At 37.8% G+C, this 16,490-nt stretch overlaps 1 protein-coding gene across 3 annotated transcripts in view; it reads left to right on the top strand.

Annotated features, from left to right (window-relative positions):
* AKT3 (AKT serine/threonine kinase 3) overlaps positions 1-16,490 on the top strand; it is a 160,118-nt gene that overhangs the window by 80,709 nt on the left and 62,919 nt on the right. For all 3 annotated transcript variants that reach the window (XM_075043181.1, XM_075043179.1, XM_075043182.1), the window contains exons 3-4: positions 3,424-3,549; positions 16,157-16,268. In XM_075043181.1, coding sequence (XP_074899282.1) covers positions 3,424-3,549; positions 16,157-16,268 — 238 coding nt within the window. The remainder of the gene's footprint in view (positions 1-3,423; positions 3,550-16,156; positions 16,269-16,490) is intronic.

Below are 16,490 nucleotides of genomic sequence, written 5' to 3' on the forward strand. Positions count from 1 at the left end.
TTTGTTAATTAAATTACAAAATAAATAAAGGGCAGATGATAAATATTCATGTATAGCCCTTGAAGAGGGGTTGGAATATTGGTCATTTCAAGACAAAACTAGGTGGGTTTTTTGTGTCTGTGTTTGTACAGACGTCTTGAAAAAGTAGTCTGTCCATGATTCCTGTTGGGGAATCATTTAGGAGAAACATTCTTCAAAGAAATGTCTATGAAAGAAATATATAGATCCTTATGAAGCCATAGTGTTTTGCAATTGCTTTTAAATTACCTGTCCTGTGTCTGGCTATAGTTTGCAGGGCGAAGACAGAGGTACAGCTGTGCTCATGGATAAACGGGTACTTAGCCATCATTCAATATTTATATCTTCTTGTGATTAGCTTTTGTCCAAAGTTGCTAGCTCTCTTCAGAGGAGCTTGGAAGTGCTGGTCATACTGTTCTAATGTTTTTTTCTCCAGGCAGTACATCAGCTGCATAACTCCATAGATGATCAAAAATCTGTTCAGTTTTCTGATTAAGAGACTCTGAGTACCTAGTAGAAGCCAAATGCAATCTAAAGTGTTGTCCTAAGAGGAGGAGAGGGAGTCAGTGATAAGGGAAGAGTGTCTTGGGTCTCTAAGGGCACCTGCTAGAACGGTCTCCTTTTCTGCAGGTTTAGTTTGAAGAGTGTGTATGTAAGTGAACGAAGGCTTCTGTTCTTTCCTGAAGTGTCTAATGAGTGTACTTACCTTATCAGCTCTGATTCTTAGAGCAGTCTGCTTATCCAGTTTATTCCTTGCAGAAAGGAGGACTCTCTTTGAAACCTGAACTGTTGGGTGGCTGACCTGTTTTAGGCGTGTTGGTATTCTCTGCATGCTGTCCTTGAACTCTTCTGCAGTAGTTTTAGGTGCCTGCCTTCCAGTTAATGCACCTTCTAGATAAGACTACGATCTTAATAGATTTTAGACCTAGTAACAGGCACTTTCTCTTGTAACAGTCGCTTACTGTTACAATTAAATAAGATAGAATTTATTAGAATTGTACAGAAGATTCTTTTTATGGTCTGTTTAAGAAAGCAACTAGGATGTTAGTGTTTTTAAAACTCACATTGGTTGATCTGAAACATAAGGTTTTGTTTTGGCTTCAACTTCTGAGTCCATGTAGATGTCATGGTTTAACCCCAGCCAGCAACTAAGCACCACACAGCTGCTCACTCACTTCCCCCCCACTCAGTGGGATGAGGGAGAGAATTGGGAAAAAAGGTAAAACTCGTGGGTTGAGATAAGAAGAGTTTAATAGAACAGAAAGGAAGAAAATAATAACAATAATAATAATAGTAAAATGACATAATAATAAAAGAATTGGAATATACAAAACAAGTGATGCACAATGCAGTTGCTCACCACTTGCTGACCGATGCCCAGTTAGTTCCCGAGCAGCGATCTGCCCCTCCGGCCAATTCCCCCCAGTTTACATACTGGACATGATGTCACATGGTGTGGAATATCCCTTTGGCCAGTTTGGGTCAGCTCTCCTGACTCTGTCCCCTCCAACTTCTTGTGCCCCTCCAGCCTTCTTGCTGGCTGGGCATCAGGAGCTGAGAAGCTTGACTTTAGACTAAACATTACTTAGCAACAACTGAAAACATCATTGTGTTATCAACTTTCTTCTCATACTGAATCCAAGACATAACACTATACCAGCTACCAGGAAGAAAATTAACTCTATCCTAGCTAAAACCAGGACAGCAGATTTCATCAAATTTGCAATGTCAGTAGGGATGTTCCCAGCTGAACTAGCACCAGAGATCTGAGACAGAAAGCTCTGAGTCAATACAAATGTAACTAGTGCTATATCTACTCTATTAATTTTGTGGTCAAATTAAGTAACACTTTGATTTTTTCAGTTTTCTTTCTACTTATATGAAAATGTGTAGATAACAAAATCAAGCTGGTACCCTGCTGTCTAGAAGCAGGACTAAATAGTAAGAGTTGTGCTACTGAGGGCCAGGAAATGTAAGTCAGCACAAATAGCCTGGTGTTCATGTTTCTCACTGTCTCCTCTTCTCCATCTCCTACTCCCTACTCCACTTCTCTGCTTAAATACATGTTGAAAATCAGAAATGTTAACGGCTGCAGTTAGATTTTTAAGCCATGGGCATCATCAAAATCAGTACAAGTTGTGTTCAGGTTCAGCAAGGCCATATTAAAAATTCCTGTGTTGGAACTCAGTGACAATTAATTGATTGCTGTGATGGAAAGGTGAAGATGTGATTAATGAATTTTTAGATTAGCCTTTAATGGAGTAGTCTCCATGTCAGATGGATGTAAACTTCCTTCTGACCTTTGAATTGTCTAAAAGCTATGTAGCTACAGTTAAAAGGGTGCTGAGATGGTAAATGGCACTGAAGGTCTGGGCTTAGACCAGGACCAGTGCAGCACCTGGACTGGACTGCAAATGATGAGAAGTCCTAGGCACAGTTGGAAATCCTGCATTGTTAATACACTTTTTTTCTTAAAATGTTCGCTTGTATAATGATGAAACAGTGACTTATTTAAAGTCTTAATAAGTACTTGTACGTACATTATTTACTCTGCAGAGTTGATGGAAATCAAAGACAGAAAAGTTGGGCAGATGTAAACTCACTTGTACTTGACTGAGTCATTGCACTTTAAGAAAGAAAATGTTACTGAGATTTTGATGTGGCATTGTAAAGTATAATGCTATTAAAGACATTTTTCACCCTTAAATAGCAAATAAGTGGCATTAATTAAGCTACCATGTTTTTGCTGACCTGTTCTTTATGTTTCTGGTCCTGAATACCTCATGATTTGCAGAATCTTCTGCTCAGACTGGTGTAGGGGAAGGTAGAGGTGGTGGGTTTATTGGTGGACTTGGCTCTTAGAAGGTAATTGGCTTCTACTTTTTTATTTCTTTTGCTTTCAGATATATTTGTTAAGTATGTTTTTGTAGGTTCTCCTATTACTCCCTGTCTTCTTGTATTTGCTTAGTGTATGTTTTGAGGAAATTAATGGCTTTTGCTTTGGCTCAGCAGGATAAATGTTCTACCTTGTGGTAGTTTAGTTTTCATTTTGTTATTAAAAGTCAAGCTGTAGTGCTTATTTTTGCCTGGAGCAAATTTTGAACTGTTTATAGGTGTAAAGATACAGGATTTTGAAGAATATAGTGTGATAAAATTTAGAATTATAGAGTATTACTATACAGTGCTTGTAGCTTCTTATTCCAGAGGCATCATTGTATAGTCCAGGCTTACCATTGCAATTCCATTTTCTCTTGTTTTGGAGGAAGTTAAGGTTTCCTTTGTAAATTGAAAGCATCTGAAAAGATTTTGGTGTAATTAATGTTAGACACTGATAATATGTTATGGTTTTTATATAAAAGGTTTTTTTCTGCAGTCCTAATGAACATTTTTTTTTTTCTCCTTTAGGAGAATATATAAAAAACTGGCGGCCAAGATATTTCCTGCTAAAGACAGATGGCTCTTTCATAGGCTATAAGGAGAAACCCCAGGATGTGGATCTGCCATATCCACTCAACAACTTTTCAGTGGCAAGTACGTATTTCCAGTATTTATTATTCTCTCAGCATATTGACAAAATATCTGCTACATATTGCTTCATGTGTAGTTAAGAATTTATTGGTAACACTCTAAGTTTGATGCCATGTGTCAGACTAGTGCACCACTAATCTTATGTCCAGCTCTACAAGATACTTTTACAAGAGCATTGAAGATTTTACCATGGGTTGGTTTTTGAATATTTTTGGAACTCTAGGTTCTCATTTGTGTGTGTGTGTGTCTGAAGTGTCTGTAACTAACAATAAGATTTGACAAATGATTGTTGTAAGAAGAAGATTCCTGGAAAGCTTACCTTTTATTCAGATCATTGACCTCTTTTCTCTTTTTCAGTAGTATCTCTGAATTCACTTGAACCTCAGATTAATTAGAAAATTATCTAGACTGTCAAATGACACAAAATCATGCTAAATTATTTTTCTCTTGGATAATCAGGTAATCAGCTCTCCAGCCTGGTTAATCAGTAATTTCGAGCAATCAGACAATTTGCATATATTAGCAAAGCTACAAAGTGTGTATCTGTTGGGTAAAGTGAAGACATTTTGATTTCTTGTTTTCCAAGAATGTTTCTAAAAGACAAATCTGAAGGATTTTTTTAATCTGGCAAAGTAAGATTGGTAGAAGAGTGTTTCTGAACATAAATGAAAGTATTTGAGGAGCAAAACTAAGGGGGCAAAAAATCTCCCTGAGTATGAGCTGTGGATCATAGCTAGAAACTTTCAGAGGAACACTAGAAAATTTACCCAATTTCTTTCAAAATTGTATCAGTGTACTGCAATACAATAAATGGCGGTGTTTAGTTTTGTAGAGGAGTATTGCAGCCACAAGAGCATGTGTACTTAGGGAAAGGGTTCCCTTCATCTGCATTGCTGAAGATGGAACAATTGCTACTGAGACCGAATTTACCTATTTTGTTCATAAAATTGTTCTTGAGACTGACAGCCTTTGTATACAAAGTCGTTTGGGTGTTTTATTTGGTAAGAAAATAATCTCATGCTCCAAGCCCATGTCTTGTCACACAACTAGAGGAGGAAAACTTTGCATATTATGATTGTGACAGAAGTCTTGCAAATGATATTGAGCGTGCCAGCCTTCTAATAAAATCAGAGGCTCATTTTGCCTTGTTGCTATTCAGCATAAAAAGCAGTGATGTCTTTAAGTTGTTCATATGTGTAGGAACTGACTAGATCATAGGCTGTTATTCCGTAGTTATTGCTCTGAATATCCTTACTCGTTTATAGCAGTTGGTAGTTTCCTGGATACTTTTTCCCCAATGCGCAGCAGAAAGAACATTTGTAGAAATACAGTATAGTTTTTAGTCCTGCTTTACCATGTTCTTCACTGCATGTCCTGTCTTCCTTTGCTGCAGCAACTGCAAGGATGATCTAAACGGTAGTTCTGCTAAGTGAAGAAGTGCATAATTAGCAATTAATTCCAGTGTGTTGATACTGTTGTGGGTTTTTTTGTGTTTTGTTTTGATACCGAGAGGTCATCTTATGTAATTCTGATACTAGAATGCTGCCCCTGAACTTTGTCTTCATGGAAATTGGAAGATTTCGTATTGTTTTCCAAAATGACACCATCACCACCACTGCCTGCCCCCAACCTCAAAAAAAAAAAAAAGAAAAGAAAAGAAAATCCTTTCTGCAAGTAACAAGCCCCATAGGTCTGATTCTTAGGCAATGTAAGCTAAAGGAACAGGCATGCAATATTAATTGAAGAAATACAGTTTTGGTAAGCAAGATAAGTTTTTCTGTTTTCTGGCAGGAAAAGGAGTAGTAATTTAATCAGAAATGTTTGCTGATCAGTGCAAGAATAGGGAAATTTTTCACTCATAAAATGAGCCCCATGAAACGAAGTGAAGTACCTATGTAGAATCACAGGATGAAAAGCAAAACAGTGTGGTATTACACTCTTAATTGCAAGGGACTGTAAGTTTTTTGTCAGCTATTTTATCTATCTGAAGATGAGATCATCAGTAAAGCAAACAAACAAACAAACAAAATTGCTGTATGAATGAATCAGGTCTCATGGGCAGTACCTGGTAAATGTCAAGAACTGGTCTCACGGCCTCTCATCCAAGAGTTCCTGAGCTGCTGCAGTAGGTTTGTGGCCACAAGCAGTGCAACATATTTTTCCTGTAGTAGTGAAGTACGTTTTTCATAAATTACTAGCCAGGCAGATGGAGTGTGAGATCACTGTTAATACCATCTTGATTAGGTTGGCAGGGACTTAAAGATATGTCTTTACAGTCCTATCTTCATGTAATCTTTGTAGCTATCTGTAAAGTGAGAGTGTGGTCTCAGTCTACTTTTTGTTCTCCAAATGATAGACATCTTTGGCTCTTGCTTATGGCTTGTTATTTAAGCAGAAAAGGCCAAGGCTGTGGTATTATTTTTGTACTACTGTTGGAGTTGAACACTGGAAAGTTAGCACAGCTCTGCTTTGTATGATACTTGTTCTGTAGTTTAAAACTTTTATATCCAGCTCTGTCAAGCTAGTTACTTCCATCATATGGATATTTTCCCACCAGCGTCCACTGGCTTCCACTCCTGTGACACCAGCTTTACTTTTGCAAAAGACTCTTTCCCAGGCATACTATCATTTTCCCTAGAGTGGCTCCCTGATTTCTTCCAAGATAACTTTAAAGTCCCACACCTGAGCAACTCTCTCTCCCTGGTCTTGTGTCATCGGCGTACTCCATCGGGAATGACAGGAACGCTGGGGAGAGTGAAGTTATTTTACATACTGCTAACAGTGCTTCCAGTGCTAACTGTCTTTGTTAATAGAGCCTTTCTCATTGGGTGGTGTTTTGTCATAGGATGGAGTGCTCAGAGGCCACCCCTTTTCCTTGGGGTGATCTGGGAGGAAATGTGGGGGGAAGGCATTGGGAAGCGGGTGTGCAAACAGGTGGACGCTTTACATAGAGAGGAAGAGCCTGAGGCAGCTTGCACTCGCATACATCAGCCCATTGCCAGCTCCCAAAATGCAGAACCACGTGGGCCTGAAATGGAGGTGAGGGACCTCTCTTGCTTGGAGCATAAGTATGTCCCTGAAGGCGAAACAGCCCGAAGAGTATGACAGAGCGGGGCTGGATGGAGCTGAGCCCCGAGGAAGGATACAGGACTGGCCCCTTGGTGTCCTGGACAGGGGCTTCGCTTTGCTCCCCTGCCTTCGGGCACGTGGGAAAGGCGGCAGTGAGCACCCCGCTCTGCATCTGCAAAGCTGCCGCGAGGCTGCCGGGGTGAACAGATCACCTGGATCTGGTGACACTGGATAGTGTGTAGCAATCACTCTGGTCTCTTTCCTGTGGAGCCAGCTTATTTTACACCAAACAGAGCCGCCTTTTTTTAACCTGGGAGTAGAAAGAGCTGTGTATTCCAAGTATGCCTTTACTTCCTTAATGCTCATGCCCTGACACGTATACTCACAAAAAGTTGTGCCATGGTATCTTAACCATACGCTTAAAGATAAATGAAGGCCGTGTAATTACATTGGTGGGAAATTCATTGTGGAAACTTAAACTTGGTTGATACTGGTTTTCAGAGCTAAATTCAGAAGTGTGAGCTTACTTGAATTGGCTGGTTCAAAATCAGTTCAGCTCTTTTCAGGTAGAGAGAAGCAGTTGCAAGTAATCAAGCTATTGTAGCTTAAAGAGATACTCTTGATTGACTGAGTCACGGTAACTGAGTGGGTGTGCATTCCTAGCCCACTTCAACTGCAAAATAAAATATGTTAATGTAAATTGCTTTTGCTTAGGCATTTATGCAGTCAGAACCAGTTTAAAAATAATTTGGGTTCGATTGATATAACTTCTGTGTACAGGCAGAGGCCTGAAAAAAATGTCCTGGCTTTTAAAACTCCATTATGCTTCTTTGGAACAAAACTAGTACTCTGGGTAACAGGATGTATACCCTCAGTGCCCCCCCCCCCCCAATCAACATGGCCTCACAATGCTGTTTTTAACTGGTTCAGTGTTGCATAAGTAGAATCAGCGTTGCTTTGTGTAAACCACTGTGGTCTTTGATCATCGTCATTATTAGGGAAAACAGAGTGGGGAAGAATTCTACTTCAGTTCTACTTAAGGAGCATTTGTGGCTTTACAGATAAGAAAATACTTCTCACATATGCAATGAGTATATAGGTAATCACATAGCACATTTGGGATGAGGTATCTCTAAGAATTGGCCCTCTGCCTTCATTTTGATCTTTACATGGGGAATAATTGGGAAGAGCTGTATCCTTTCACAGTAGCCTTTGAGCTTTGGCCAAAAATGATGTCACCTGGAATTTCTTTCCTATCTTGAAAGATGGTGCTTTCTAAGCACTCTGTGGTACAGCTACCCTTTTCTTGTCTTTGAAAAGAAAAAGCAAATTTTAGTTATTGTGAGAAGGTAACCTTTTATAACCTTTCCTTTATTTTATTTTTTTTTTTCTCTGCAGAAATGATTATCGATGAACCTTGACTATTCTAAACGGAGAAGCTGTGCTACTTTTTCCTAGTCTTAATCTTTCAGTGGGCCAGAGACAAGGTTTTATTATTTTTGGGATTTGAAAATCTTCAAAATCTGAAAATTGAAAGGTTTCAGGGGAGTGATGTTAGGGCTATAAAGAATTCTGAAGACACTCTCTAAATAAATGGGTGGGAAAATAATATATGTATGTTTTAAGTGAGATTAAATTATGCATCAAAATACTTTGGCATTAGACATGACCTTGTGTGCAATTCCACAATTAACTTTTCAGTGAGATTTAAGTTTAAAGTCCCAGTTTTTTAAATTGTCACAACACTGGATGTCATGGACCCAGAGATAACATGTAACTGTAGATACTTACAATTACAATATAGATTTAATTCTAAAATAATAATGATGCAATTAAATAAATAATGTTCGTTCAACACTGAAAATACTTGTGGGGATAAAAAGGCAATGTATGTGCAATGTACTGCATATGCAAATACATCTATGGAAATTCGAACCCAAATCTAATGTTTATAACCAATATTACTGTCTGTGTTGGATGGGGAAATGTTTAGCTTTCTGGAAAACTGGACCAGTAATTTTCTTTGGGAGGCTTTCATATTACTTTATGAATGGTTTCTAGGTGGTATAGTTAGTATTCTGTCATTTGATTTAGGAGTTTGGATTCAGTTGTTGGCTTGGGTCATGAATGAAAATGAGTTCCTTGGTCTCATCCTTCCATTTTAATGGACAGTGCTTTCTCAGACACCAGTATAGCATACTGTAATTTCCAATTATCTCTAAATAGGGCCTGGTATGAGCATGGCAGGTCAAAGTTTATAGCCAGGTCTGTAAGTTTTTATGCTAGTGTGATACACCCAGTTGCATAAATAAAATTGGGGTATTTGCATGAAAGACAGAGAAGGATGTATAATTTTACTGTCTTCCATGAAAACAAACTAAACCCCAGGCAAAACCCAACAATAACATGCAGAAATCTCCTATTTTCATTCTCCCTCTTTGCATGAAGGGGCAAATGGCAAACTAATTGTAATGACAGAAAAACATGGATGCTACTTCAGTACTTTTGGGAGTATTGGAAATAAAAGTCTTTCCAGCATGATGGATGGACCCTTTTCAGCTTCAAGGAATATAATTAAGTTTTTTGTGTTTATTATGCACTCATATATGTTGTTGTATCATCAAAGCACATGTAAGTACTTGTCATGAGCCAGGCCCCACAGAAGTGGGATTTCAACCCATACAGAACAAAAAGTCATTCCCTGCTCCAAAATACTAAAATTCCAAATATAAAACAAGGGACAGCAGATGGATGCAAACAGATGGGGGGAGTATGATAAAACAATGAGACAGTATTAGCCTGTAGTACAGGCAGTGGTCTCAGCACATCAACAACTAATCCATTGTCAAGGTTAGATTTTTACTTTCTTCTCCCTTCTTTTCTCTCTCCTTCCTTCCCTCCCCCCTGTTTTTTAAGACATGGTGAAGGGGAGTTTTAAGGAGGATTTAAAAGAGCACCACTATGGCAAACAGAAAGAAATTAAAAATACTTTTGAGAAATGGTCCTGAAATTGAACAGTAGAAGGATGGCTGGCATTTTGACACTGAATAAAGAGTGATACCAAGGATGAGGGCAGGCTGTGGGGACAGACCATGTTGAAAAGCTACCTGTATTTGGTGTGATAGAGCTGGGTAAGAAATGAGGAATGCAAAGAGGAGAGTGATAAGATCAAAGGGAAAATGGAGAAAAATTATCTGTTCGACAGTTTTGGGGATGACATTTTTAGTGGAAAACTGCATTTGTTGGGACCAAAGAAGGGTTTTTAAACTGTCATACTCCCCATAGATAAAATGTAGTGAGAAAGGACAGAGCCTTTTGGAAAGCCTCAGGAAAGCAGGTTTCCTCTAGGAAGTAGGTAAACTAGTGGGAGAGTCAAGAGAGGACCAAGGTAAGGTTGTTTGTGGGGGTGTGTGTATACACATATATTTGTACATACATGTAAAAGCCATGGCTTTTCATATGTACATGAGCAAAAGCACATATACCTGCCTCAATATTATGAAAATGGTGTATTAGTTCTGCTACTTGTCTACTACTTGTCTAACAAAAAAGGTCATCAGAGAAAAGTGTGGAATTGGAGTGCAGAGTAGGAGTAACGGAAAAAGGTATTTGTAAGCAGTGTGTTCATTAAATCAAGTTTCAACGTGAGAAAGAAAAAAAAAAGGGAGTAGCAACTGATTAAGCAAAGATTGGGATAAAAGTGTTTATCTTGTGAAGAAAAGACCAAGAGAAGAATAAGAAATCAAGGTTAAATTGTAATACAAACAGATAGATACATAGGTAGATATCGGTATCTGTATATAGATAACAATGTATATATTTAAAAGTGCATATATCCTAAACAGTGCAAGCAGTGATTTGATACTATTTCTTTTATATCATATGATAATCACAGGAAATTATCTTTTGTGCTAAAACTCAGACTGTATTAGAAATAATTTCTCAAATATGCAACCTTCTGTTCATTTTTTAGTGCAATTTTTTTATGGCTGCTTGTATGTTTAGTATTCTTGTCTAGCCATATCAACAAATTCAGCTGAAGTTGAAAGCTTCTATATATGAAATAATAAAATGGTATTCGTGTTCTTTCTATTTTTTATGCTGAATGAATGTATTTAGGTAAAAAACACTGGTGATTATAGGGTTAAAGTTATAGAATTCAAACTTTAAACTTTTTAATAAAATCTGAACAGATGATCTGTGCTTTTTTTTTTTGGAACTGGCAGGTTTCAGGCCCTCTAATTGGCTTCCCAGCTTTGCAGAGTAATTACAGCTTCAAGCAAACTTTGTCATCTGTGGTTCAGAATGGTGTAAAGTAAACAGAACGTTTTGAAATACAGTTTGTAGTTAGAGTTGCTCAGGAGAGTTTAACTAGCATAACTACTTAATTTAGATAGTAGCAGTTATTTGAAAAAGATAGTCTAACATTTTAGAATTGTCAGGTTGTTTGTGGATATGGAGATGAAAGTTAACCTCTCGTATATACCTGACTTTTTTTTGTTGTTTTAAAAAGAGAAGTTCTATACTTGAGAAACATCCGTTGCATTTCTTTATACTGGTTTTATTTCATTTTTTTTCCATTTTCTGTATAGATCCAAAAATGGCCAAATGAGTGCTACAGACTTGTTGGAACAGAGTTGTCAGTTTCTGTTACTGATTTTCATATTCTGCTGCTTCGAACAAGTGTTCTCCCCCAAGGTTTTTCATCCCCTCTAATATTAAAGGGGAAAATTCTCATGACTGATGTTTAATCCCAGCAAGACAGAAAGCTTTAGGATTAAAATGTGTAATTCCAAGTTGTAGATGGCTAGCATACAAGAACACAAAGTTGAGTCTGTCTGTTTACTGGCTTACTCATCTTTTTAAATGATAATTTAGACTTCCAACTGTTTTGAGTTGAGATTCAGCCCTTTAATTACATATGTTTATGTATAGTAGCAAACTTGAAGACATTATGGTAGAGTGTTCTCTACTCTTGGTAATGACCCAACTATCACTCGAGCATTTGGAGCCAGCTCTCAGTAGCCAGTTTCACTCATTCTTATGTGATTTTGTAGTTTCCAAACTATTCTCTCTGTCTAAAACTACTATGGTTTTTCCAGCAATTAGTAGAAAAATATTTTGGTAATTAGCAGTAACTGTGTATTACAGCACTTATTCATCTTAATAGATCCCCCCCCCCCGCCCCCCCAGCTGTAGGTGAAAGGCACTTACAAACAAGTTTTTATTCATGTTGCAGTCATGACAGGAATGTTGTTTATCCCATACATTTGTGTACAGCAGCGCATGAAGCCTGTGGGTGTACTAAGTATCAGCGGACTTCAGTTACTTTTATCTACTTGAGAAGGATGGGTAGCACACCACTTTTAGAAATACATTGGTCCTCCACTTCTTTCTGAAACTCTTTTTGCTTCAGAAGGGAAGGATACAAACATACTCAATTTTAATCTTCCACAAGGAAATTAAATCTTTAGCCACTTTTAACAGAATACGAAAAAAGCGCATTAAGTTTTGCTAGATTTTATTTTTCAATAGCATTCTTCAGTGATAGTGAAATGGCATTTTTGGTTTTTTTATGTTTTCAGTGCCATTTTCAATTGCTAAGGTATTTTTTAGTACCTTTAATTGATTTAGTTAATTATCTGTAATGAAATCGTAGAGAGTAAATACTCTTTGGTAGTTACAGAGCTTAGTATATACATCCATATGTTTTGTTCTTGTTAATAATGCGCATCATCACTTTGAGGACTGTCTGAAAAAATTAATATAGATAGTACCGATAATATGTCTATATATTAGATACAGATTTACATAATGTACATACTAATATGTAATACAAAATTTATTACACTATATATATAGTATACTATCTATATAGGTAAAGACTATTATAGATAGCATTTGGACATAGACAGGCTTAATTTTGTTTCAATTTTTGTGTGCTTGAGTTGGCAAACTTAAATTAATGCCATTTTAATGTATGCATTTTTGTATGCATTTGCAATCAGAAAATGAATGGTGAAATTAAAAGTCTTCTGCTCCATTACAGGCACTGGAGAGAATGTGCTTTTTGACTGGTACAGACTTTTCTGCAGACTTGACTCTCTACCTTTTTGCCATCAGATTATCCTAACACAGTCACCTCACTTTTCTGTCACTGGCAGCTTCTTTTACCTCCATTCTCCGAAACTACCTACTCTAGTTTAGCTATACTCGAGCTATCTCCAAGTTTTTCTTTCTCACACAGGTTCCAGTCTTTTTCCTGTCCGATTTCAACTCTTCTCCCTTTATACCCTAGTCTTTTTTTCCCCAACATGTCTTCTGTAAATAATTTGTTGTATGCCATCTTTCTGTATTGGATTTTGCCTCGATGAGATAGTTGCTATTTCATATTGTATAAGGAATAGGATGAGGTACTATGAATATAGGAGAAAGCTCTCTATTGAGCAGGTGTAGAGGCGGGAGATAGCTGTAGCCTCTGGATTGTACTCAATGCATAGATTTTCAATGACTTTATGCTTTAGTAATTGTTATTGTAATTTTTTTACCCTCCTCCCACTGTACTGTTATCCCTCCCACATGTAGCGTGGCCAGATGCCTTACATTTTCACAGGAATACTAAGAGGATATCGAAGGTCTTGGTTTGCCAAGTTTTAAGTCTCGTCTCCAGAAGTAGTATTTTCCAGCAGTGTGCAGCTTTAGGCATACACCCAGCAAAGAAAATTTCAGCCTACATGATTGAAGTGTGATAGGATTAAAGATGAGATGATGGTTTCGTCAGGAGTAAGATAAGATAATCTTAGAGCAGACAATGCTTCTAGTCTCCTCTGTTAGGAAGGTAGCCCAACACCTTCCTTAGAGCTACAGCTGAGGAAGTTAAGAAAACAAAATAGCCTGTTAAACCTAGCCTCACCGTCATTATGATCATAACTTGGACTTCAACCATATCCCTGAAGATGGGGGTTTCTTTGATCTCATAAGTAATATTTGCATCCAGCTACAAGCCTGGTTAAGTATTCTAAGCAGCTCTACTTCATCGTGCTACCCAAGTTCCTGTCATCTGCTTCTGTCCTCCTTGTTTCTCTTCTAGATTTTCTGTTAAACTCCCTCGTCCTGTGTCCATCCTGCTGTAGCTCTTTCCTCTAAATGATGAGGATGGCTCTCATCCCATCCAAGACCTAGCTGAGTTTATAAAAGCAGTGGGGTTGGATTACTGTTTCTCTTTTGAGTCTCCACAGTGTATGCAAGTTTGTTAAATGTAATGTCATCTCCTTGACCAGAACAGCCTGACTTACATATTCACCATACATCTATAAATTATTATGTAAGTTTGTGCATCAAGGAGTACACACCTGCATAGTGCAATAATTACTTTATTCCTCTTTCATTTTTTATACACGTGTCTGTCAAGCTTTTGAGGTGTTCTGCTAAGCTGCAGAGAAAAATCCTATCAACAGACATACCCACTTCCACTCTTTACTTTTTCAAGTAAAAAAATTGCAGTATGCATAAAAGTTCTTAAATCAAGGCATCCTCACAAAGATACCCATAATATCAGTTCTTTCATGCCTATATTAAGGATGGTTCAGTACAAGTAAGTCTGCTGATACTTGCTGTGGCTTTATATTATGGAAACAGAGTCCATTTCTTAGATAATTGTGTCCCAAATTGTTTAGGTGTTCAGGCATACAAATCAATGCCTTGAACTAAGGCTTTAAGCTCGTTATGAGCTATCAATATTAAAGAGAGTTGCTTTAATGTATTTTCAGTACGCAGCTGCATTTCAGGAGGTCAGCTATTGAGTGTGCATCTTGTACAATTAATACCAGCAACAAAGGTGTAAGAGAGAAAGCAAAAGCAGGGTAGAGGGTACTTACGTATGTTGGATGTTTAGAAATTTGCTGCGTCTGGTGCAGTTCCTTGGAGAATATTTAAAATGCATTCCTGTAAAATTGGAGATGATGGTTGAGGTTTCAGGACCCTGAATTTGGGGGGGGGGGGGGAGTCAAGCCAATGTAATTTATTTCTGTAAAAGAACAGCATGCCATGTGAAGTGGTACATGTCATATAACATGACTTCTGTAAAGTGTTGACATTAACTGGAATAAATAAAATGTAATTCACCAAGAATAAGTGCAAGGTTTTATGCTAAAGAATAGTCAACTACATCAGTAAAAGGTGGGGTTCAACTGGTAGGTGGTACCTCTACCAAAAGGAAGCTACAGCGGATTGTAAGTGAACAGGAATTCTGTTGCTATATTCATTATTGATTGATTTGTGAACCTGATGAATAATTTTAGATCACACATTTGATCTGGATCAGCTTTGAACAAGTGAGAGCATTCTAGAACATGAGATATGATGTTCATGTCTGTTTTGTGGTAGCTGCAGGAAAACAAATTACACTTTTGACAGAGTAACCTTAACTTCACAAAAATGTTTAAATATATTTGCATGAGTAAAGAGTTCTAGTAGGTCAGTGTTTTGCAGATGTAATGTTTAGTACAGTATGCTATATCATAAAATCTAATACACAGTCTCACTGAACCATTGCCTGAATTACCAGTGCTGTGGTCCTGTGACAAAGGAGTAATAGGCAGTCTACTGTATGCCTAGAATTGTGTGACAAGGAAGATCTTGATCTGTAGGCACAACCTTTGAGGACAGATTGGTTGAACTGATTTAGGCCAGAGAAGATTGCAGAGATGAAATAGTGTTCAAATGTCTAAAAGGGATAGCTGCTGAAAAGACAAAATAATTTAGTCAATAGGGCAAGAAACAATACGCTTAAATGATAGGAACAGTTGCATTAAATGCTAGGAAGAATCTTCCAACTATAAAAATAATTAATTTTCTCATAGTTGGATGGAATAGTTTGCTTACAGAGGTTTTGAAATTACTACTTTTCAGTGATTGTAGAGAGAATTTAAAGAAATACTTATGAGAAATAGCATAGGTAGACCTCATTCTGCACTGGGGCACAAAGGGAACTAGATTTCCTGGGTAGCCCCAGTGGGGGTGTGTGTGGGGTTATTCTATATTTAATAATCAGGCTAGTTTCAACATCTGAGTTTCCTCAGATAGGGTGTTTTACAATAAATCTAATCCTGAAGTGACAGTAGCATGGGTAATTGTGGCATGGTTACCATTGAAGGGAAAATGTCATATTCCTCCTGCCAGGTACAGATGGAAAAATGTGCCTGTGGCTACTGCTGTTACCTTGGCATACTAGAGCAATCCGGGATCTCATACTCTTCTTACCCTCATAACACAGACCTAGTTTGCAAATGGAGATCGCTCTTTGTATGTGGGCAACAAGTTCCATCAATTCCTCTGACTGCTTTCTTCACCTTATGATTATTACCTGCTACTTTTTGTTGAAGCCCATGGTTATATTGCCATTCTGTATTTCCTTATACGTGCTGGATACATGCTGGGTGGGTATATATAAGCTATATGTATTTTTATCTAAGTAATTTTGTTTGCTTGTCACCCATTAACTGCCAATGTATAAAAGAGGCAATGTCATGTATTTCTCTAGAATGTCAACTAATGAAAACAGAGCGACCAAAGCCAAACACATTCATTATCAGATGTCTTCAGTGGACCACTGTCATAGAGAGGACGTTCCATGTAGACACTCCGGAGGAACGGTGAGGGTTTTATTTTTGTTTTGCCTTCTGTGTTCTTTATGCAGAAGCCTTGGCACAGTCTCTGCTGGGACTGCACAACAATCAGCACTTGGAACTGTGACATTCTGAGCACATCTGAACAGTTATTTGAAGAATTTATAAGTCCGCTTCTGTAAAATATTATCTGAGCTCATAGCTAGTGTAAGAGTTGCCTGTGAGTAGGTGGGGTGAGTGTGTTGAAAT

The sequence above is a fragment of the Buteo buteo genome, chromosome 12 (assembly GCF_964188355.1).
Source record: "Buteo buteo chromosome 12, bButBut1.hap1.1, whole genome shotgun sequence".
NCBI lineage: Eukaryota > Metazoa > Chordata > Aves > Accipitriformes > Accipitridae > Buteo > Buteo buteo.